The sequence below is a fragment of the Haliotis rubra genome, unplaced genomic scaffold (assembly GCF_003918875.1).
Source record: "Haliotis rubra isolate DU_JTF1 unplaced genomic scaffold, ASM391887v1 Scf47, whole genome shotgun sequence".
In the NCBI taxonomy this organism is placed as follows: Eukaryota; Metazoa; Mollusca; class Gastropoda; order Lepetellida; family Haliotidae; genus Haliotis; species Haliotis rubra.
Window position 1 is genome coordinate 1,145,174 of NW_025767157.1, and position 23,182 is coordinate 1,168,355.

General features: G+C 43.6%; 1 protein-coding gene across 3 annotated transcripts in view; it reads right to left on the bottom strand.

Moving 5' to 3' along the window:
- Nucleotides 1-2,529: 2,529 nt before the first annotated feature.
- LOC124290634 (metabotropic glutamate receptor 1-like) overlaps nucleotides 2,530-23,182 on the bottom strand; it is a 59,636-nt gene continuing 38,983 nt past the window's right edge. For all 3 annotated transcript variants that reach the window (XM_046727403.1, XM_046727402.1, XM_046727404.1), the window contains exon 9: nucleotides 2,530-3,716. In XM_046727403.1, coding sequence (XP_046583359.1) covers nucleotides 2,660-3,716 — 1,057 coding nt within the window. In that variant the 3' untranslated portion in view covers nucleotides 2,530-2,659. The remainder of the gene's footprint in view (nucleotides 3,717-23,182) is intronic.

Genomic DNA, 23,182 nt, shown 5'->3' on the forward strand with positions numbered 1-23,182 from the left:
CCATTTCATATTTTATCATAGAATCTTGCTCCTGTCTGAAGCTGAGCAGAATCATGCATAAATGCTACACAGTGAAAACTAGAACTGGTAGCTTGTGTATATGCTGGAACGCAACAGACTCTGCAAATAAAACAGTTGGGAGAGACAGTACCCTTTTGATACCTGCATGGGGATGGTGTTACGCTGATTTCAATATTGGCAAGCAACATCACGTAGCTGTACAGTATTTGCACTGAGCCATTTTGAGAAATCGAACCCGGATACCACTTTAACCACTGGGTTAACTCATCCAATGGCGGTCCGGTAGCCTAGTGGTTAAAGCGTTCACTCGTTGCGCTGAAGACCCGGGTTCAATTCTCCACATGGGTGAAGCCCATTTCTGGTGTCCTGCGCCGTGATGTTGCTGGAATATTGATAAAAACGGCGTAAAACTATATTCATGCACTATCTCATCCCAATTATAATATAGCCTTGATACAACAAAGTTAAAGGGAGGTTAAATATATACAGTAAATATGAGAGAGTGTTAGGCTTTTTAGATATTTGAGGAAATCAAATAATCAAAAACACGTATCGATGTTGCCCGACATGTTCATGGATAGTCTTTGGTCAAAGTCTGAGAGTAACTACATTAGCTGCCATTGCAGGTAATCTGCCCCTTTGAGTATCGTCTATGAACACACCACGATGTAAATATATATTGAAGTAAAACGCCTATATTTAATATGTTTCATTTGACACAGAACACAAGAAGACGAACACATTGACACACAATAGACTTTGACGGTTTCCGGGTGAGGTCACTTGGAACACAAACGACAGTATGAAAGCGTTAACGTGGTGAGGTCTCTGTGACACATGCATGGCGAAATTGACATGATCATGATTGGCAAGATATCATTTGTGGACAATAATGATTGGATATGGAGTGCTCGGAAATATGACGTCATACGTTGATTGCACGTGTCATTTGACGTCATCTGCGGATTGAACATGTCATCTCTACGGGATGAATAAAGACTTACACAAAACAAGGACACAGATAATCCACTGGAAGCTTCCATCTTAATACGTCTTGAGGTGGGCATGTACTTGTGGTTCCCTGCTCTCTCTCTCTCTCTCTCTCTCTCTCTCTCTCTCTCTCTCTCTCTCTCTCTCTCTCTCTCTCTCTCTCTCTCTCTCTCTCTCTCTCACACACACACACACACACACACACACACACTTTGATGCAACCACACTTTGACACAGTACCATGTTATCAGCTCTGCAATTAAGGGCATACATCGCATCCTTTGATGTTCGGGGCCCCATGCTGCCATCAGCCGCGATTATTTCTTACAGCATATCCCGTAGACATAACCACTTACCGATGCACATAACAACAGCTACAACTCCCACAGCATCTACTGGGTCTACATCTACGACTGTGTCTGTAGCTGTAAGCTAGTTTTCCGATAATGTGGTAACAGATGAGACAACGTTCCTCAAGAAGAAGTCTCTTGGTCTCCTGGTACCAAGGTAAACGTAAAGCTTGATCATCAGACTCAACACACTATAAAACCTGACTATCGCTACCAATTGCCTTCAGTGAAACACATCAAAGAAAGGGAGACACCCCCGGTCACACGATACGACTTCCGCCGACTCATGAATTAGTAAAATGTCAGTTCCCGCCATTTAACCATCACACGTTATGTTTCACATTTCGGCGTCCACTGAACCGTTGTCTGTATCACGAATACTTTGTATACCACCACGTTGACAGACATGCGCACGTTATGAACACGTAGCCATACACGCGTTGTCGAGACAATATTGAGATCCTACTATACAAGGTTGCATCGTCTTTCTTGTGTGTAGGGTATATAAGAAAGGCTGAGCTATGTATGTGTTTGTATGTAGGTGCGTGTATGTATGTGGTATGAATATGTTGGTTTACACGTGTGTGCGTACGTGCTGTGTGTGTGTGTATGCGTGTGTGTTGGTTGTGATGGGAGGGCTTATGTGTGCTCGCGTCTGTTGTGTTTAACTTCTTTGGGTGGCATTTAGAAGTTGCTTGATAACGGCGTTAGTAGCAACACCGAAACGTCGCTCATATTAATATCAAAGAAGTTGTATATCCAAAGAATTCTCCTCGCTGTTATGTTTAGACAGTGTAGTGTTGAACATTCACGGTTCAGCGTTATATAAATTATGCATGTGTAAGAAAATTAAAGTTATGATATAATTGGTGTGTTGGCAGACATAAACTTGTGACGTAATTTCGTGGATGGTAGGAGTGTGCTGACGCACAAGACCTAGTTCATGTGATGTCATAACGACAGTGAAGTGGATGATGGTGACGTCATAATGGAAACGTCATAACGTGAATGAGGGAAACGTCATGACGTCGATGATGGGAACGTCATAACGTGGATGGTGGGAACGTCATAACGTGGATGGTGGGAACGTCATGACGTCGATGATGGGAACGTCATAACGTGGATGATGGGAACGTCATGACGTCGATGATGGGAACGTGTTGACAGACAAGACCTACTTCGTGCAGCGTCGTGACGAGGGTGAAGTGTATATGTTCACAGACACGACCAAGTTCATGCGATGTCTTAACGTGGGTTGTGGATAAGTAGCTGAGAGACAAGACCTACATCATGTGGTGTCATAAGTCACTTGTCTGTACTGACGACATGTCCAATTTGAGTCCCCTGGTCTGGAGATACTGCTGGAAGTCTAACATGCGTCTCTCTTCCGTGTCCAGTGGGGACAGTGAAAATACAGACACCTCTTCAGGTGTACGGGCGGACGCTATGCTGCCGGTCAGACTCAGGAGGCTGTGGAATGTCCCATCGCCCCCGGAGATGGAGTCTTGGCTGCTGAAGGCGCTGAAACCAGGGCGGGTAACGGTGGAGGCACAGGGGGCAGAGAGGCTAGGGGGACCGTTGGCGGAGAGGGTGGAAGGCTGGCTGGGGGACCCGGGGGAGACGCAGAAAGGAGAAATTTTATCACGAGGGGTGGACAAGGGAGACAGGGAATGGATTTCTGAGGGGGTGGCAGACATCAAACGTTTGACGGGAGAGTCTTTCCTGTGTTTGTAGTCTACACCATGCACTGCTGCTTCAAGACACTGCATGTCCTCTAAATAACTAAGGTCGGAGTCGCTGCCTTTATCCAAAATTTCTTCCTCTTTGTCCCCTCCCCTTTCAGGGTCCCCTTCTTCGTCGGAGTACAGCCCCAGTAGGGGCCAGCGTTCATGAGTCTTGGGGTTGTTGTCAAAGTGATGCACTACAGGGGAGTAACAGCGAGGGGAACACGCCAGAACCTTTTTATGGCCGCCATAGTCAGAACTATCAGTCGAGGCCCTGTGTCGCAAACCACACCCATTGACCAGCTCGGTCTGACACTCAACGTCTTTTTTCAAAGTGACTTCAACCTGTGGTGTACACGGCTCCTCCTGGAAGGTATCAAGGGCAGGTAAGTACAGCATGTCCAGGTCTTCTGACATCTGTTTCCGGAACTTCGAAGGGCCTGGATTGCACCTTCGACGGGACTGCTGCATTTCCGCGATATGACTTGGTCGTTGTGTGCAGAACCACCTGTGTTGGGGTGATGCATGGGACGGGGGAAGGCTTGACCTTTTCACCCCTGGCTTGTCGCTCTGCTGAGATCCAGGTGGACGGCCGATGTCTGACTTGAACCATCCCTCATACTTCTTCTCTCTGCAAAAGATAATCAATCTGAAATGAGTCTCACCTTCATTGGTGCATATCTATACCTTAATCTAGTCCCACACCAATGCACAGTACTATGTCTAGTACCCCATCCATGTACATACTACCACACCGGCCACTGTAACCATCTGTACCCTACCCTCGTCCCCCATCCATGTACGTACTATGTCCACACACCAGCCACTGTAACCATCTGTACCCTACTCTCGTCCCCCATCCATGTACAGTACTATGTCCACACACCAGCCACTGTAACCATCTGTACCCTACTCTCGTCCCCATCCATGTACAGTACTATGTCTACACACCGGTCACTGTAACCATCTGTACCCTACTCTCGTCCCCTATCCATGTACAGTACTATGTCTACACACCGGTCACTGTAACCATCTGTACCCTACCCTCGTCCCCTATCCATGTACAGTACTATGTCTACACACCCGCCACTGTAACCATCTGTACCCTACTGTTGTACCCCATCCATGTACAGTACTATGTCCACACACCGGTCACTGTAACCATCTGTACCCTACTCTCGTCCCCCATCCATGTACAGTACTATGTCCACACACCGGCCACTGTAACTATCTGTAGCGACGAATCCATTAAACAACAAATCCTCACATATGTTTCTTTTTAAATAGAATATAGGTAAGATGCTGACAGTTTAAATTCTCAATGTCTGTAACCAATAAGATTGAAGATTCACATGTCACTTTGTTCTTTTTTTAGCCTCCAAAGAGAACCCTAGAATAGCTAATATTCCCGGTAAACATCATATAAATAAATTAGTAGGGCAGTTTGTCGCTAAATGTCAACTGTTCAATGTAATCAGCTGAGGCGCCTCGTGTTATTTAGTGTTGCTTTGAAAATGTTTTCACTGATGTGCCCAGTACTGGCAATATGCCACCATCTGAAGCTGCTGTCTATATATATTTGTCATTTCGGCAGATAATCCGAACTGGTTTATCTCAAGCGTGGATGGTAGATAGTCACATGCAATAAACTTGATAAATCATTTGTGAGCAGACGTGTCACAGCAACCCAATGGCGTCGATCACTGCCCATGTCAATAATTTACAGCATGCAATAGCGGTGCAGCCGCAATATTCCTAAAACAGACAGTGGGGACACCCTAGACTTGCACAGGTCTCTACCATAGTTATGATAATTTAGCTTAAATGATAATTTCTAAAATATATATATCCCTGTCGTACTGTCCACTTTTCTATGTATGCCTCTTTAAAGGATAGAATTACTATTTATCCATGACCAGAGCATTCACAGCAGCCTTGGAGCAAGGCTAGGGACACCGTGAACTAACCCAGTTACTAGTAACCTACGCCACCATCATGCAGTGAAGCGCATCTGTCGACGATGACGTTCTACAGCGCAGACAGCAGTAGTCGAGGCGATTAGATGGCTACCTGAGTGGCGAGTTGGTTTTAACACCGTAGAATGGACCATTTCAGTAACATGATGACGTGTCAATATTATTTGAAAACATTCACGCTGGCTGTAACCGTGTAATAACTTCATTAATCTCAGAACAATGACACGCAAAAATCACACAGTGATATAATCTGGCAAATCGGGGATTTGAATCCAGGACCAAATGAGGTGGGGATGAATATAAGATACAACTCTCGGCGACATGCACAACCTACACCGCTGCGCTAACCCTACACAGCTGTCACTGTGGAGAATGGTTCTAATCGCGTCCACGAGAAGTGACGGAACTTCAAATTAAAGAAGACATCTTGTTCAGAGCCCGTTCCTGTCTGAACACGTGCAATCACAATATCCCTGACATTTGATATGATAGCATTCATTTTCAGAACTGATTTGATTCCATTAGAAATTTATTTCTTGTGCCCAACCCTAGTATTAAGGTAATTGTAATGGTGTTTTTACTGAGGAAGCGTTACTAGCCCCCTGATTACATCCGTAGATGGGACTTACAAGAAGCAAAAGAACGTATTCCTGGCACGCATGCTAACCATTTATGTAGGAGATGGCAATGAAACATTCATTTGAGTCCATCCCATACGTCTCTTTAAAACAGCCTGATGATGTTCCGTGGAACAACACACCGGTCTGTGAGGCCGATGCTGTTACTGCTTCTTACTGTAGATTTAGATACTTGAACACGTGATAAAAACCACATCCCATTCCGGACGCTTCCGGTCAGTGGCAATCCAGCTGCCGCTTCAAAATGTCAATACTGTAGCTTTCAAGCAATATAACCGTCTCATCCATTGTAAGATCCAACGATAAGGCAAATCTGACGCTAGCCTGTATCAAAAACATCTTAATAACTCATTAACATTAAAGTGACCTTCCAGTCTTGTTGGATATCAGATATGATGTAAATAATTAGTGAATGTTTACGAGCTGCGGGTACCTGTCATGAGATTTTGTGAGGACCTGACAACCGTTATCTTCTATATCTTCTCAGTATATTCAGGTTTCAGGTACTTGCAAATACAGATTCACCAGGACGTATCACCACACACAGACTTGACACGTGTACCTGCAGACAAAGACTAGACAGGGATACCTGCAGACAAGTATACCTCCAGATACCGCCTGAACACAGGTGCCGCAGGCAGACTGGGCATGGGTACTGCTAATGCAAACTAGACATAGGTAACACCTGACACTGACTGAGCACAGGTACCTTCAGACACCCACTGAACACCCAGACACCTACGAAAAAGGCTTCCTCTGACACGGGTACCTCTAGATATGTAATAAACAGATAGAATCTCTAGACACAGATGGCACACAATACTCCCAGGCACAAATTACACACAGGTGCCTTCAGACAGAAATAGCAGGCACGGGTACCTTTAGACACACAGCAGACACGAGATCCTATAGACACAGACTAGACCCGGATACAAGAGAAACGGACTAGACACGGAATCCTATGGCCACATACTAGACACGGATACACGAGAAACGGACATTTTACCTCGGGGTGCTGTCTATGCTTTAGTACAAGCGTAATTATTACAGAACAGCGTGTTCAACCCATTGCATGTCCGCGATTACTATATCCTACTGAAAGTTAGGTCAACCAATTACTTCCTCCATGGCATCTCTATTATAAATCTGACAGTATCTGAATTGCAGAAAACAACTGCGAATGCATTATAGATGAATTAAAGCTATTTATGAAGCATACAACTCCGGATGTCATCGACCATAAATTTGCAGTGAATGGGAGAGACAGTGCCTTCAGTTGTGGTTAACGCGTTATCCGCTGTTGTAATCTCGGCGGTCTGCTGAACTAAAGGGACAACTCGACGACACGGATTCCCTTGTAGTGTGGCAGCTGTGATGTCGGGTTGGTCTCTGGAAAACTACTTCTAAGGCAGAAGACATTTCACCAATCTCGTCTCGTCGTTTGCATACCAGAGCAGATCGGTCTCTAGCACACCACGCTGGTACCACATATGAATTACTTAGCAGAATAGCTCTCTAGTACACCACGCTGGTACCACATAGGAATTACTTAACAGAATAGCTCTCTAGTACACCACGCTGGTACCACATAGGAATTACTTAGCAGAATAGATCTCTAGTACACCACGCTGGTACCACATAGGAATTACTTAGCAGAATAGCTCTCTAGCACACCACGCTGGTACCACATAGGAATTACTTAACAGAATAGCTCTCTAGCACACCAAAACAGAATAGCTCTCTAGCACACCACGCTGGTACCACATAGGAATTACTTAGCAGAATAGCTCTCTAGTACACCACGCTGGTACCACATAGGAATAACTTAGCAGAATAGCTCTCTAGTACACCACGCTGGTACCACATAGGAATTACTTAACAGAATAGCTCTCTAGTACACCACGCTGGTACCACATAGGAATTACTTCTAGCAGAATAGCTCCCTACCACTCAGAATAGCAGGAATTGCTGCACCAAAACAGAATTACTTAGCAGAATAGCACAGCACACGCTGGTACCACATAGGAATTACTTAGCAGAATAGCTCTCTGAAGCACACCACGCTGGTACCACATAGGAATTACTTAACAGAATAGCTCTCTAGCACACCACGCTGGTACCACATAGGAATTACTTAACAGAATAGCTCTCTAGCACACCAAAACAGAATAGCTCTCTAGCACACCACGCTGGTACCACATAGGAATTACTTAACAGAATAGCTCTCTAGCACACCAAAACAGAATAGCTCTCTAGCACACCACGCTGGTACCACATAGGAATTACTTTACAGAATAGCTCTCTAGCACACCACGCTGGTACCACATAGGAATTACTTAACAGAATAGCTCTCTAGTACACCACGCTGGTACCACATAGCACAACGCTGGTACCAGAATAGCTTCTCAGCACACCAAGCTGGTACCACATAGGAATTATTTAGCAGAATAGCTCTCTAGCACACCACGCTGGTACCACATAGGAATTACTTAGCAGAATAGCTCTCTAGCACACCACGCTGGTACCACATAGGAATTACTTAGCAGAATAGCTCTCTAGCACACCACGCTGGTACCACATAGGAATTACTTAGCAGAATAGCTCTCTAGCACACCACGCTGGTACCACATAGAGATTACTTAGCAGAATAGCTCTCTAGCACACCACGCTGGTACCCTACAGGAATTACTTAACAGAATAGCTCTCTAGCACACCACGCTGGTACCACATAGGAATTACTTAGCAGAATAGCTCTCTAGTACACCACGCTGGTACCACATAGGAATTACTTAGCAGAATAGCTCTCTAGCACACCACGCTGGTACCACATAGGAATTACTTAGCAGAATAGCTCTCTAGCACACCACGCTGGTACCACATAGGAATTACTTAGCAGAATAGCTCTCTAGCACACCACGCTGGTGCCACCACATAGAATTACTTAGCAGAATAGCTCTCTAGCACACCACGCTGGTACCACATAGGAATTACTTAGCAGAATAGCTCTAGTACACCACGCTGGTACCACATAGGAATTACTTAGCAGAATAACTCTCTAGTACTCCATGCTGGTACCACATAGGAATTACTTAGCAGAATAGCTCTCTAGCACTCCATGCTGGTACCACATAGGAATTACTTAGCAGAATAGCTCTCTAGTACCCCTGCTGGTACCCTATAGGAATTACTTAGCAGAATAGCTCTCTAGTACACCAAGCTGGTACCCTATAGGAATTACTTAGCAGAATAGCTCTCTAGTACTCCATGCTGGTACCACATAGGAATTACTTAGCAGAATAGCTCTCTAGTACACCACGCTGGTACCACATAGGAATTACTTAGCAGAATAGCTCTCTAGTACACCACGCTGGTACCACATAGGAATTACTTAACAGAATAGCTCTCTAGCACACCACGCTGGTACCACATAGGAATTACTTAGCAGAATAGCTCTCTAGCACACCACGCTGGTACCACATAGGAATTACTTAACAGAATAGCTCTCTAGCACACCACGCTGGTACCACATAGGAATTACTTAGCAGAATAGCTCTCTAGCACACCACGCTGGTACCACATAGGAATTACTTAGCAGAATAGCTCTCTAGTACACCACGCTGGTACCACATAGGAATTACTTAGCAGAATAGCTCTCTAGTACACCACGCTGGTACCACATAGGAATTACTTAGCAGAATAGCTCTCTAGCACACCACGCTGGTACCACATAGGAATTACTTAGCAGAATAGCTCCCTAGCACACCACGCTGGTACCACATAGGAATTACTTAACAGAATAGCTCTCTAGCACACCACGCTGGTACCACATAGGAATTACTTAGCAGAATAGCTCTCTAGTACACCACGCTGGTACCACATAGGAATTACTTAACAGAATAGCTCTCTAGTACACCACGCTGGTACCACATAGGAATTACTTAGCAGAATAGCTCTCTAGCACACCACGCTGGTACCACATGGGAATTACTTAGCAGAATAGCTCTCTAGCACACCACGCTGGTACCACATAGGAATTACTTAGCAGAATAGCTCTCTAGCACACCACGCTGGTACCACATAGGAATTACTTAGCAGAATAGCTCTCTAGCACACCACGCTGGTACCACATAGGAATTACTTAGCAGAATAGCTCTCTAGTACACCACGCTGGTACCACATAGGAATTACTTAGCAGAATGGCTCTCTAGTACACCACGCTGGTACCACATAGGAATTACTTAGCAGAATAGCTCTCTAGCACACCACGCTGGTACCACATAGGAAATTACTTAACAGAATGGAATAGCTCTCAGAATAGCTCTCACCACGCTGGTACCACATAGGAATTACTTAGCAGAATGGCTCTCTCTAGCACACCACGCTGGTACCACATAGGAATTACTTAGCAGAATAGCTCTCTAGCACACCACGCTGGTACCACATAGGAATTACTTAGCAGAATAGCTCTCTAGCACACCACGCTGGTACCACATGGGAATTACTTAACAGAATAGCTCTCTAGTACACCACGCTGGTACCACATAGGAATTACTTAGCAGAATAGCTCTCTAGTACACCACGCTGGTACCACATAGGAATTACTTAGCAGAATAGCTCTCTAGCACACCACGCTGGTACCACATAGGAATTACTTAGCAGAATAGCTCTCTAGCACACCACGCTGGTACCACATAGGAATTACTTAGCAGAATAGCTCTCTAGTACACCACGCTGGTACCACATAGGAATTACTTAGCAGAATAGCTCTCTAGCACACCACGCTGGTACCACATAGGAATTACTTTAGCAGAATAGCTCTCTAGCACACCACGCTGGTACCACATAGGAATTACTTAGCAGAATAGCTCTCTAGCACACCATGCTGGTACCACATAGGAATTACTTAGCAGAATAGCTCTCTAGTACACCACGCTGGTACCACATAGGAATTACTTAGCAGAATAGCTCTCTAGTACTCCATGCTGGTACCACATAGGAATTACTTAGCAGAATAGCTCTCTAGTACACCACGCTGGTACCACATAGGAATTACTTAGCAGAATAGCTCTCTAGTACACCACGCTGGTACCACATAGGAATTACTTAGCAGAATAGCTCTCTAGTACACCACGCTGGTACCACATAGGAATTACTTAGCAGAATAGCTCTCTAGTACACCAAGCTGGTACCACATAGGAATTACTTAGCAGAATAGCTCTCTAGTACACCACGCTGGTACCACATAGGAATTACTTAACAGAATAGCTCTCTAGCACACCACGCTGGTACCACATAGGAATTACTTAGCAGAATAACTATCTAGTACACCACGCTGGTACCCACATAGGAATTACTTAGCAGAATAGCTCTCTAGCACACCACGCTGGTACCACATAGGAATTACTTAGCAGAATAGCTCTCTAGCACACCACGCTGGTACCACATAGGAATTACTTAGCAGAATAGCTCTCTAGCACACCACGCTGGTACCACATAGGAATTACTTAGCAGAATAGCTCTCTAGTACACCACGCTGGTACCACATAGGAATTACTTAGCAGAATAGCTCTCTAGTACACCACGCTGGTACCACATAGGGAATTACTTAGCAGAATAGCTCTCTAGTACACCACGCTGGTACCACATAGGAATTACTTAGCAGAATAGCTCTCTAGCACACCACGCTGGTACCACATAGGAATTACTTAGCAGAATAGCTCTCTAGCACACCACGCTGGTACCACATAGGAATTACTTAGCAGAATAGCTCTCTAGTACACCACGCTGGTACCACATAGGAATTACTTAGCAGAATAGCTCTCTAGCACACCACGCTGGTACCACATAGGAATTACTTAGCAGAATAGCTCTCTAGCACACCACGCTGGTACCACATAGGAATTACTTAGCGCAGAATAGCTCTCTAGCACACCACGCTGGTACCACATAGGAATTACTTAGCAGAATAGCCTCTAGTACTCCATGCTGGTACCACATAGGAATTACTTAGCAGAATAGCTCTCTAGTACACCACGCTGGTACCCTATAGGAATTACTTAGCAGAATAGCTCCCTAGTACTCCATGCTGCTACCCTATGGGAATTACTTAGCAGAATAGCTCTCTAGTACACCACGCTGGTACCCATAGGAATTACTTAGCAGAATAGCTCTCTAGCACACCACGCTGGTACCACATAGGAATTATTTAGCAGAATAGCTCTCTATTACACCACGCTGGTACCCTATATGAATTACTTAGCAGAATAGCTCCCTAGTACTCCATGCTGCTACCCTATGGGAATTACTTAACAGAATAGCTCTCTAGTACACCACGCTGGTACCACATAGGAATTACTTAGCAGAATAGCTCTCTAGCACACCACGCTGGTACCACATAGGAATTACTTAGCAGAATAGCTCTCTAGTACACCACGCTGGTACCCTATGGGAATTACTTAGCAGAATAGCTCCCTAGTACTCCATGCTGCTACCCTATGGGAATTACTTAGCAGAATAGCTCTCTAGTACACCACGCTGGTACCCTATGGGAATTACTTTGCAGAATAGCTCTCTAGTACACCACGCTGGTACCCTATAGGAATTACTTAGCAGAATAGCTCTCTAGTACACCACGCTGGTACCCTATGGGAATTACTTAGCAGAATAGCTCTCTAGTACACCACGCTGGTACCCTATAGGAATTACTTAGCAGAATAGCTCTCTAACACACCACGCTGGTACCCTATGTGAATTACTTAGCAGAATAGCTCTCTAGTACACCACGCTGGTACCACATAGGAATTACTTAACAGAATAGCTCTCTAACACACCACGCTGGTACCACATTGGAATTACTTAACAGAATAGCTCTCTAGTACACCAAGCTGGTACCCTATAGGAATTACTTAGCAGAATAGCTCTCTAGTACACCACGCTGGTACCCTATAGGAATTACTTAGCAGAATAGCTCTCTAGTACACCACGCTGCCACCCTATGGGAATTACTTAGCAGAATAGCTCTCTAGTACACCACGCTGGTACCACATAGGAATTACTTAGCAGAATAGCTCTCTAACACACCACGCTGGTACCCTATGTGAATTACTTAGCAGAATAGCTCTCTAGTACACCACGCTGGTACCCTATGTGAATTACTTAGCAGAATAGCTCTCTAGTATACCACGCTGGTACCACATAGGAATTACTTAGCGGAATAGCTCTCTAACACACCACGCTGGTACCCTACGGGAATTACTTAGCAGAATAGCTCCCTAGTACTCCATGCTGGTACCCTCTAGGAATTACTTAGGAATGGCTCTTAGTCTCTGCTCAGAATAGCTCCTCTAACCATGTTTGTTACCTTGGACCAGTTCCGTGGCAGAGTAACTCCCCAGTTAGTCTGTCTCACAGTCCCTGAACCACATTATTTTCCCCACTGCCAAGCCTTCTCTGCAGTTCTAAAGCCCTAAATAAAGCAAGTCTAGGTTTCCTGAATCTCTGGTCTCCCTAGGGCTCCTTTTCAATATAAATGGGCTTGTTTGTTACTATCAAAATTATATATATTCAGAGACTAAGCCTTAGTCTACTCCCCAGTACACAGTACGTGAGAACAGACTAATTCTGAATGAGGTCTTTGGATGAAATCCTGAATCATTGTATATCATAGTATCCCGTGAACTATCGATTTTCACAGACCAGATAGGTTTACCGTGTCAGCACTCACTCACTCACTCAGCCGTGACATATCCGCAAGCACGTTCGGTTAAGCTTAACGTGGCACATTGTATTATAGTAGAGGCCTTGACGTATGCAGTGTGAGTCAGGGTATTTTTCTATGGGATCCTTTAGACATATATTCTTTTCTCTCAAAACGGAGCAAAACCGTTTGGAGGGGTGGCGTGGGGTGGTATAATATATTTTGTACAAATCATCCAGTGAAAACATGTAAAACGCGAGGCAATACGTATATCTTCTTATGTGTTTTGGGGCGGTGGGGTAGTCTAGTGGTTAAAGCATTGGCTCGTCACGCCGAAGACCCGGGTTCGAATCCCCACATGGGTACAATGAGTGAAGCCCATTTCTGGTGTCCCCGGCCGTGATATTGCTGGAATATTGCTAAAACCGGCGTAAAACCAAACTCAGTCGGTCAGTCAGTCTTATGTGTTTTGGAACAGAATATTCGTTTAACCATCCTTCCAATCACGTGACAGTGTGTGAGCCAATCAGAAAACTCAAGATCTCCCCAAACACTGTAAGGACGTGATGGGATGAGTTGAGCAACAGAGGTCGTTAGTTGAAGAAACACTACAAAGACTGCTCAAATGGCCATATTTAACACATGGCCATTCCTCGTTTATCGGATCATTCACCATGAAGACTGAAGTCCTATACACAAACATACTTCTTCCAAAGACCACATTCAGATTAAGGAACTTCATTTATCATTAGAAATGTCAAAGTAGTAAGGACGTGTAACAAGAGAAAACATATATGGTTATTCCCAAAGTGTTTGCAAAACATAGTCCGACCATTGCGCAACAACAGAGGATGGAATCTAAACATCATTTCCTAGACGTTTGCTGCTTATAGTCTTCTGACACGCTGTTTCGCTGCCCCAGTCTAATTCTTGCCTTCGAGAACAATTGCCATGATTTAAACATATGGAGATGTCGTGTTTTAGGCGTACTAATAATTATTTCTCCGATACGAAATGGAAACTGCACACACAATCCGCGTCCTACACAACCCTGTCCGGTATATTGTCACGAATACAAAGTACAAATACAGGTCTAACTCCCAGCTATAACACATGTACATCTGTAGGGCCCGCCACAGCTCCATCTAGAGGTGAGTGAGTGAGTTTAGTTTTACGCCGCACTCAGCAATATTCCAGCTATATGGCGGCGATCTGTAAATACTCGAGTCGGGACCAGACAATCCAGTGATCAACAGCATGAGCATCAATCTGCGCAATTGGGAACCGATGACATGTGTCAACTAAGTCAGCGAGCCTGACCACCCGATCCCGTTAGTCGCCTCTTACGACAAGCATGGGTTGCTGAAGATCAATAGTCTAACCCGGACCTTCACGGTCCATCTAGAGGTCCTGCTACAGGTCCATATAAAGGTACACCTACAGATCTAGAGGTTACACTAGAGCTCTAACTACGGGTGGTTCATCCATAGGTCCATTAGCAGGTGCATCTTAAGATCCAGTTAAAGGTTTAAGTACAGGTCTATTTAGAGATCTGCTGGAGGTCCATCTCGAGGCTGAACTAGAGGTCACTCAAGAGGTCCAACAAGAAGTCTAACTAAAGTTCCATCAAGAGGTACAATTCCAAATAGAGGTTCAACTTGATGAAACTCTCTAACTAAATGGAATACGTAATAAATTAAAGTTAACCGGAAAACGAAAGTACGTTTTGTGTGATGTGAAGAACTGGCAACTGGTTTAAGCCTGGTCATGCCAAGTACCCTGTAAGCTGTTGATACGTTTCGAGATCGTGACTACGACACCTTCATGATGCAGTTACTATGCCTTCCTAACCGACTCTCTTTAATCTGTTAATGGCGGTATATACGATGATATGTACGTTTACTGCCCTTGTACTACGCGTACACGAGCAATACGTCACAGTATGGTATCTCGGTTATTCACCTACACGCTGGCGTCCGGTCTAACTGACCGCCACTTCCCCGCTGGACGGTAGGGGAGCATGTCTGTGAAATCAATGGATGAGATCAGTCAGCACTGTATTGATAGTAATCTCTGCCTCCTACGCCTGCTATGAATGAGATAGCTGCGGGGATAATATTGGAAATGTACGTACGTGAAGCTATTATACAAGGCCGATATTACGAAGCGGCCAAACCGTATTTGCCCCATGAAGGTGGCCAATTACCAAACAATTATAATTGAAGAGGCTCAGGATGTATTTCTTTTTAATCTGTTACGTAATAAGCCATCGTACTTTAGTAAACGGGGCGGTGGGGTAGCCTGGAGGTTAAAGCGTCCGCTCGTCACGCCGAAATCCCGGGTTCGAATCCCCACATGGGCACAATGTGTGAAGCCCATTTCTGGTGTCCCCCGCCGTGATATTGCTGTAATATTGCTAAAAGCGGCGTAAAACCGAACTCACTCATTCACTCACTTTAGTAAACTCTACAGTATCCAAATGCAATGAGTACACAGCAGATCCGGTGTAAAGGAACTCATAGTCCATAGTCATAAAGATGGACCTGGGAACAATTTCTCCTGGTAATTACTGTCCGACGGTTTATACCATGACCAGTGGCACATTGCAACAAGGACTGAATACGACTATAATTAATATGTCTTGGTACATGGGATATCATAGCATAGAACGCGGGTGTGCTGTTAACGTCTTGAGTGTAGTGTACATGTAGTCCCAATCATCATTGTTTCAGTGGTTCTTGTAAGGTGGTAGCACGAAGCTGCATGACGTGAAAGTGGTTTGCAATGAAATGTTGTTCATGTTGTGATTTCTGTTCCGTAATAATTTTAAAAATCATTAATATGAGAAAAAATACATTTATACAGCATGTTTCCCTCTGTTGGCTGATTCGATTATAAAAGTAACATGGAAAAGATGCCACAGTGAAAAAACTTTGTGACCACAAAAGCATAAACTGTTCCACAGAATAATAATAATATCAATATGTAATTATAAACAGTGAACCTATTCTAGATGGCGGGGTTGCTTTGGGAGTGAGATTACGTATTTGTCTTAGTATTTGAGTTATTGTTACCATCGCCATTATCATCACCATTACTACTGTCCTCAAACATTCCGTTATAGCTTCCCACACCGTACAGCACGCCATGAGACGAAATACTGGGTGGAACGGCGTTCCACAAAACACATGTTCTCAAGAACTCACTCCAATTAGTAAAACATATTTCATTTAGATTCAGACAGACTTCAGTTCCCCATTCTCACGTCACCAATGGTAAATGTCGTCCAAAACGACGGTGATACATAGCCACAACCAAATGTCTAGCTAGTTTCTTATTTCAATACGTTTCCATAACAACAGTGGCAAACGTGCATCGTTAATACATCAAGTAATTACATTTTTAATGCTATACAGAGCTCGAGAAAAAGTAGCAACTGACAACAAGAATCACCTGAATCAAGTTACTTGCTTGCGTACAGATATCCTTAAATTTAGCATTTTCAAAACCACTGGTGTTCGTGATCACTTAATACAGCCTTTTCGGCCTACGTCCCCGCCACTGTTAGGTATCTGTATATACAGACAGAATACAGGAGTCACGTTAACCCAGCAGCGAAACATTTCAACATTGTTAGTACTTTGATATAATTATGGGGGCGGTGGGGTAGCCTAGTGGTTAAAGCGTTGGCTCGTCACGCCGAAGACCCGGGTTCGAATCCCCACATGGGTTCATTGTGTGAAGCCTATTTCTGGTTTCCCCCGCCGTGATGTTGCTGGAATATTGCTAAAAGCGGCGTAAAACCACACTCAGTCGGTCAGTCAGTGATATAATTATGGCGACTTCTAATAAGCTATGTACTGAATCAGTGCGAAGGGAGCCGCTTAGAACAGTGGAACAGGCATTGTTGTTTATGTAGAGACACAAGCATAGACATTTACAAGGTCGGTCGGCGTGGGGCCTAATAAAAAAAGCAAACCAATTTTTTTCATAATTTTTCGTTTCCAAGTAATATTTTTTCTCTAGCCTTTAAATATTTGGAAAACAATGTAGGTGTGTATTGTGTTTAGTATGTTCGTTAATGCTTGCTATCATACTGCGTCTACGTAACTCCAGTATAGTTTATGGAAACCCAAGAAAGAAAGAAACGCGAATACAAACAAAAAATATGGACCCAAGTAAATTTGACATACTACAGCTTCGTTTTCCTGTTTTAGATTAGATAACAAACAGGCATGCTGTTGAATGTGGCTCTGTTTATGAGAATATTGGCCCTTGTGAGTCACGCTGCATCAAAGTATCTTTTATCTCCTATTGTCTCACTGTCTTTGGGACTCCGGGGACCAGATTAACAGATGCCCGTCAATACGACATCTCTACATTGATATGGTTCATCTTATTGGAAATAAATACCGCTGCCACGACAGATCCTCTCTAATTTGGATCATAGTAAAGCTTAAAACAATAAAATATATTTATATGACATAGAGATGTACGGATTAGTGAGTATTGTTATACGCCGCTTCAAACAATATTCCAGCAAATAGTCAGCAAGATCAGGGGAACACCAGAATGAGCTGGTTGTACCCATGTGAGAAATCGAACCCGGTGCTTCGTCGTGACGAGCAAGCAATTTAGACACATGGCCCCAGAGGTATATAGGATGAACCGTCAGGCCAGCTGCCTAGTGTTAAACGCGGATCAACGAAGCCGGATGGGCTAAAGAGCAAGGCTGGCTAAAGGACCGGATGATAAACATTAACTTGCTTTTGTAACTATTACCATATTTGAAATATGAGCAAAGGTCCCCTGCATACCACGCGAGTTATAGGAGAGAGCCTCTTGGTAGGTTTGGAGCTGGATGGCAGGAGGACTCTCACAGAGACTTCTCCACCAGGCCATCTCCACTCTTCTCTGATATAGAATTACAGGGAAATGTTCATTGAAAAAGTCAACGCCAGAGTATATCCAGCTTCGATTATCAACAAAAACAGATTCAACTGGCGCGAAAGGGAAAACAGCTGTGAAAAAATCCATATTTGAATGTCCAAACATCCTGCATACAACGATCCCTACAGCCTACCATGTATATTGTATATATCAGTCTATACTTGTAACATGTATATTGTATATATCAGTCTATACTTGTAACATGTATATTGTATATATCAGTCTAGATTTGTAACATGTATATTGTATATATCAGTCTAGATTTGTAACATGTATATTGTATATATCAGTCTAGATTTGTAACATGTATATTGTATATATCAGTCTAGATTTGTAACATGTATATTATATATCTGTTTTTGACCGTGGTAATGCCCTATTGTCCAATGTGCGGGTTGACTGATATTCCCCGGTCTGGGGTTTACACTTGATAGCGTCCCAGCACTATCACTGCCACAATGTATCAGCTGAACAAAGACTAGACTGGTAACCCGATGTATGGTACACTAGTGCTACTTCTTTGTATCACACCACCATAGCCTGAACAGTGGTTTACTCAGGAGTCAATATCAGACGTATAATTACACGCCATCTAAAATCGTTAACCATCGACATTGAAATCAGGTAAGTGACGATCGATAGTATGGATGTTCCTTAATGCTCTGACATAAAGGAATAAAGGATGCTGATACTCTGCTGTTGTACGGAGACACTTCGAAAAGTTCACACAGTCAAATCTCCATAACCGAAAATATTCTCAAATGTCAAAACAAAATCATGTTAGATTCGCTACCACCTTAATTAAATGCAGCTTATATTTACTGATCGGATAGTCAGTGTGGGTTGGATTAAGGTACTGTGGACGCCTGGTCTAAACTGTCACAACATCAATCGCGACTAACGTTGAGTCTTAGAACAATCCATTTAGCCACAGTGAGATGCTAGATTCAGTGACTGACTGACTGACCGACTGAGTTTGGTTTTACGCCGCTTTTAGCAATATTCCAGCAACATCACGGCGGGGACACCAGAAATGGGCTTCACACATTGTGCCCATGTGGGGATTCGAACCCGGGTCTTCGGCGTGACGTGCCAACGCTTTAACTATTAGGCTACCCCACCGCCCCCTAGATTCAGTGAGAAAAGTGTAGACTTGCTTCATTGGAACCATTTTCCTTACAAAAAGGGGCAAGGCGGGAGGGAATGGTTCAGAGACTGTGACATAGACTAAATACCAACATTACAACGCTCCTCGTGACAACGGTAATGTTTACATGTGGAGACATGAACTGGTTCTTCCTCAGAGTGAGTGAGGCAGTGAGTTTAGTTTTACGCTGCTTTTAGCAATATTCCAGCAATACCACGGGAGACACCAGAAATAGTCTTCACACTATCCCCATATCGGAAATCGAATCCGGGTCTTCGGCGTGACGAGCGAACACTTTAACCACTAGGCTACCCCACCGCCCCGTTTCTTCGTCAGAAGTCTGTCAAACAGATGTATACATGTTGTGACCATTTATAGATTTCTACATCCCAGTTCACTACTTACAGTGACCTTTAAAAGAAAACAAAGAGTGACAGCAATGGTGATTTGTGACAACTATTCACAAGAGACAACATTTCTGGGCCGAGGACAATTAGCATCAACAACATATAGGTCTACCACAAACCTTTCTTGACATTGTCAACATAACAAGCAAGCACAATATATATCAATTTAGATCTACCCTAGGGCTTTCTCAAAAAAGGGATAAAGTTTCTCAACTATTGGCAGCATTAACATACAGAACTTCTAAGACCTTCATTGACATCATCAGTCTTCTGAAAACAATCTTTCTCCCAGCAATTGCTGTGTATAATATGTAGATATTCCCAAGGCCTCTGACAACCGTTTCCTGGAGTCCACCCCAACCACTGCCAGCAACAATTGCTTCATATGTGAGCGTGACTTTCTTTGACAACCGTCAATCCTTTTAGACCCTTAATTGCAAGGTTACACCAAAACAGTCAGATATTTCTCCAGATGTTTCTCTAAAAGTATAGGAAGACAGGTTGTTGTTTTTTTATTGTTGGAAACAACGGTAATGGATGTGAAACACTTTATTTCCAACAAGAATATCAACAAACAAATGAGGGAAAACTGAACTCGATTCCTCAATACATATTTAACAAATTATGCATCACACGACGGGAATATTTGAAAAACTTCTATTTTGAATGGCAACAAATTTGATTGACGTCAACGATTTCAAGTGACGAGGAAATACTCGAGAAAGATTTCCACTTATTAACCTGGCATTTAAAGCTTCCAAACACTTCCTTGGAAAAATCTCTATTGGCAACAAACTTATCACAATATCCGCAAACAAGATGCTTTAGTTGAACTTATTCACCTTATAAGGACGCATGTCACATTAAACTCGTGTTGTATAAGTATGGTTGAATAATACACCACAGTGAGTGAGTGAGGGGACACCATTTAACGTATTGAAGGGCGGAGGGTGGGCTTACTCGTGGGAAACAAGGCCGGGATGCAAGGTGACATGTTCTATCAAATCTGGCACAAGATCGTGTGAAAGCTGGAACAATACAAAGATGGCACACAGGGAACGACGTCCGTGTAGAATATCGATTAGTCGTGACGTGCAGGTCACTTACACTCCAAGTCGTGTTCGTCATTAGTAATACAGCATAAATTACATTATGCTCTACTTAAACAATATACCACCAGATTAACATCATTAGTCAACCCTCGGGAGCCAACCGCTGACATTAACGTACTTGAATTCCGAAACCAATATTCCTGGAAATAATTTTCGACATGTTGCCTCAGCTTAAGAAGACGCTGTGAATGGCGGTGTTTGACTGACTGACATGTGAAGGATCACAGTAGACACACTGTGTGCCCACGCAACTGACTAACCACTGGCGCTACAAGGCTCCCCCTGTTTGGTGACGGTTTCCTAGAAACAATAACCATTGCCCTTTATTCGTGTGTTTCACGTCTTGTCCTTGGTTCTGCTATTTCGTAACAATACTATCATATAAAACGTTCTTGTCAACAGCGCGTACCCGCGGACAGGTAGAATACACGTGTTCAGGGTTGCCATTATTTCATGTTTCCATTCGTCTTGTTGTCATTTTACTAGTAATATCTGTCCAGAGAATTATCAATAATTGTCATGAAAATCTGTCTTTTAAGGTCACTGTGACGGAGTTATCAGATGCATAAACATTTTCACTCGTTCGGGGTTTTAATGGAACAGCAGACTTGTAAGTGATTCTTGAATGTACGTCATCGGATTTATTGCTTCGATAGTATTTCTTTTTCTTGCGACAGAGATAAAACAAAAATATTCCTGCTTTGCTGTTTTTCTAGGGTATATTCAAGCACATGCCGCTAATAAACCTAAATATCAATAGAGCATCGCTTTTTAGCGATGTCAGAGGAAAACGAACCTATTTACCATCTGTTCCATTGTCATGCTAAAATTAAACTTACATCTTGTCTGGGAGAGATTCATTAAATTTCCACTATTTTGAGGATCATTATAATTGAAGATTTTTGTGGCAAGAGCGGTAAATGTCAGCATGAGAACAGCGAGCGACTGTCACAACCACGGAAGAGTAGAATTTCAACAGATTGTGTTACCGACTCAGCTGGTCGAATCGTGGCACCGTCAACGACGACGGCAGGGAAGGAGTCGTGTCCAGATGTACCAACAGACGCTGGGGGAGGTGGGGGAGGGAGGTCAGCTGTTAATATAAGCTAAGCATCAATCCTCTGACATGCTATCACTTCGGACGTATTTGCCAGACCGGGTAGTGAGATGGCCAGCAATTAAACAGCGGATCTGCTGGTTGGCCAACATGACGGATAGGGAAGGGGGTCCTTGTGGTTGCAATTGGACTGCGCACACGCACACACGCACATACACACATATACTCTCTACTCGGCATCTGAGTAGTCTTTCAGGATAGTGTTTCTTTATATGCACTGACTTGGTTATAACTCATAGCGCAAGTGAACACCTCTCGGTGGAAACAAGGCGCTAAAGTAATCAATTATTACTGTTAATGTACCATTATGCAGTGAGAGAGCGAGAGACACAGAGAGACACAGAGAGAGGGAGAGACAATTTCATGTACAACTGTGTATAATATTACCACAGTAGTTATGGTTTTGCGCAGTGTCACTATCCTTTATGAGGAGACAGAGTGAATCAGTGGATAAATGGAAGTGACACTTATCCATTGGTTTTTGAACAGGCCAGTTTCCCAAAGTGCTAAAGAAGGACAAATCACATAAAACCCCGAAAAGATTCATACAAAGCACATTTTTCTTCGCTTAAGTGTTCATTATTCATGGTGAATTGATGTCAACTCTCGGCATCTTGAAGTACTGAAAATTGATTGAAACTGTCACTTAGTGTCCGGCTCTGTATCCCTGTTTCGTCGAGCAACGTTATGACCTGGCGGTATTGTCCTACAGGACAAAGTGACAGGACAAGTGATAGAAGGTGTTGAGTTGTTGGGGGCTGGTACGGTCACTGTCAGTTAAACAGTTATGGATGGAGTCTTTCAAGAGGACCACTGTATACAAAGCAGTCATGATCATATGGCAATCATAGTAATGGTTATTGTGATACCAAGAACCTAATGACCCCATAACCAATAACCCGTACCCCGTACCCCCATTCCGCACCCCGTATACCCCATTTCCACTATTCAACATCCCATACTCCAAATCCAAAATCCTACACTCCACATCCAACATCCTACACTCCACATCCAACATCCTACAGTCATCATACAGCACCCAAAACGCTGCATT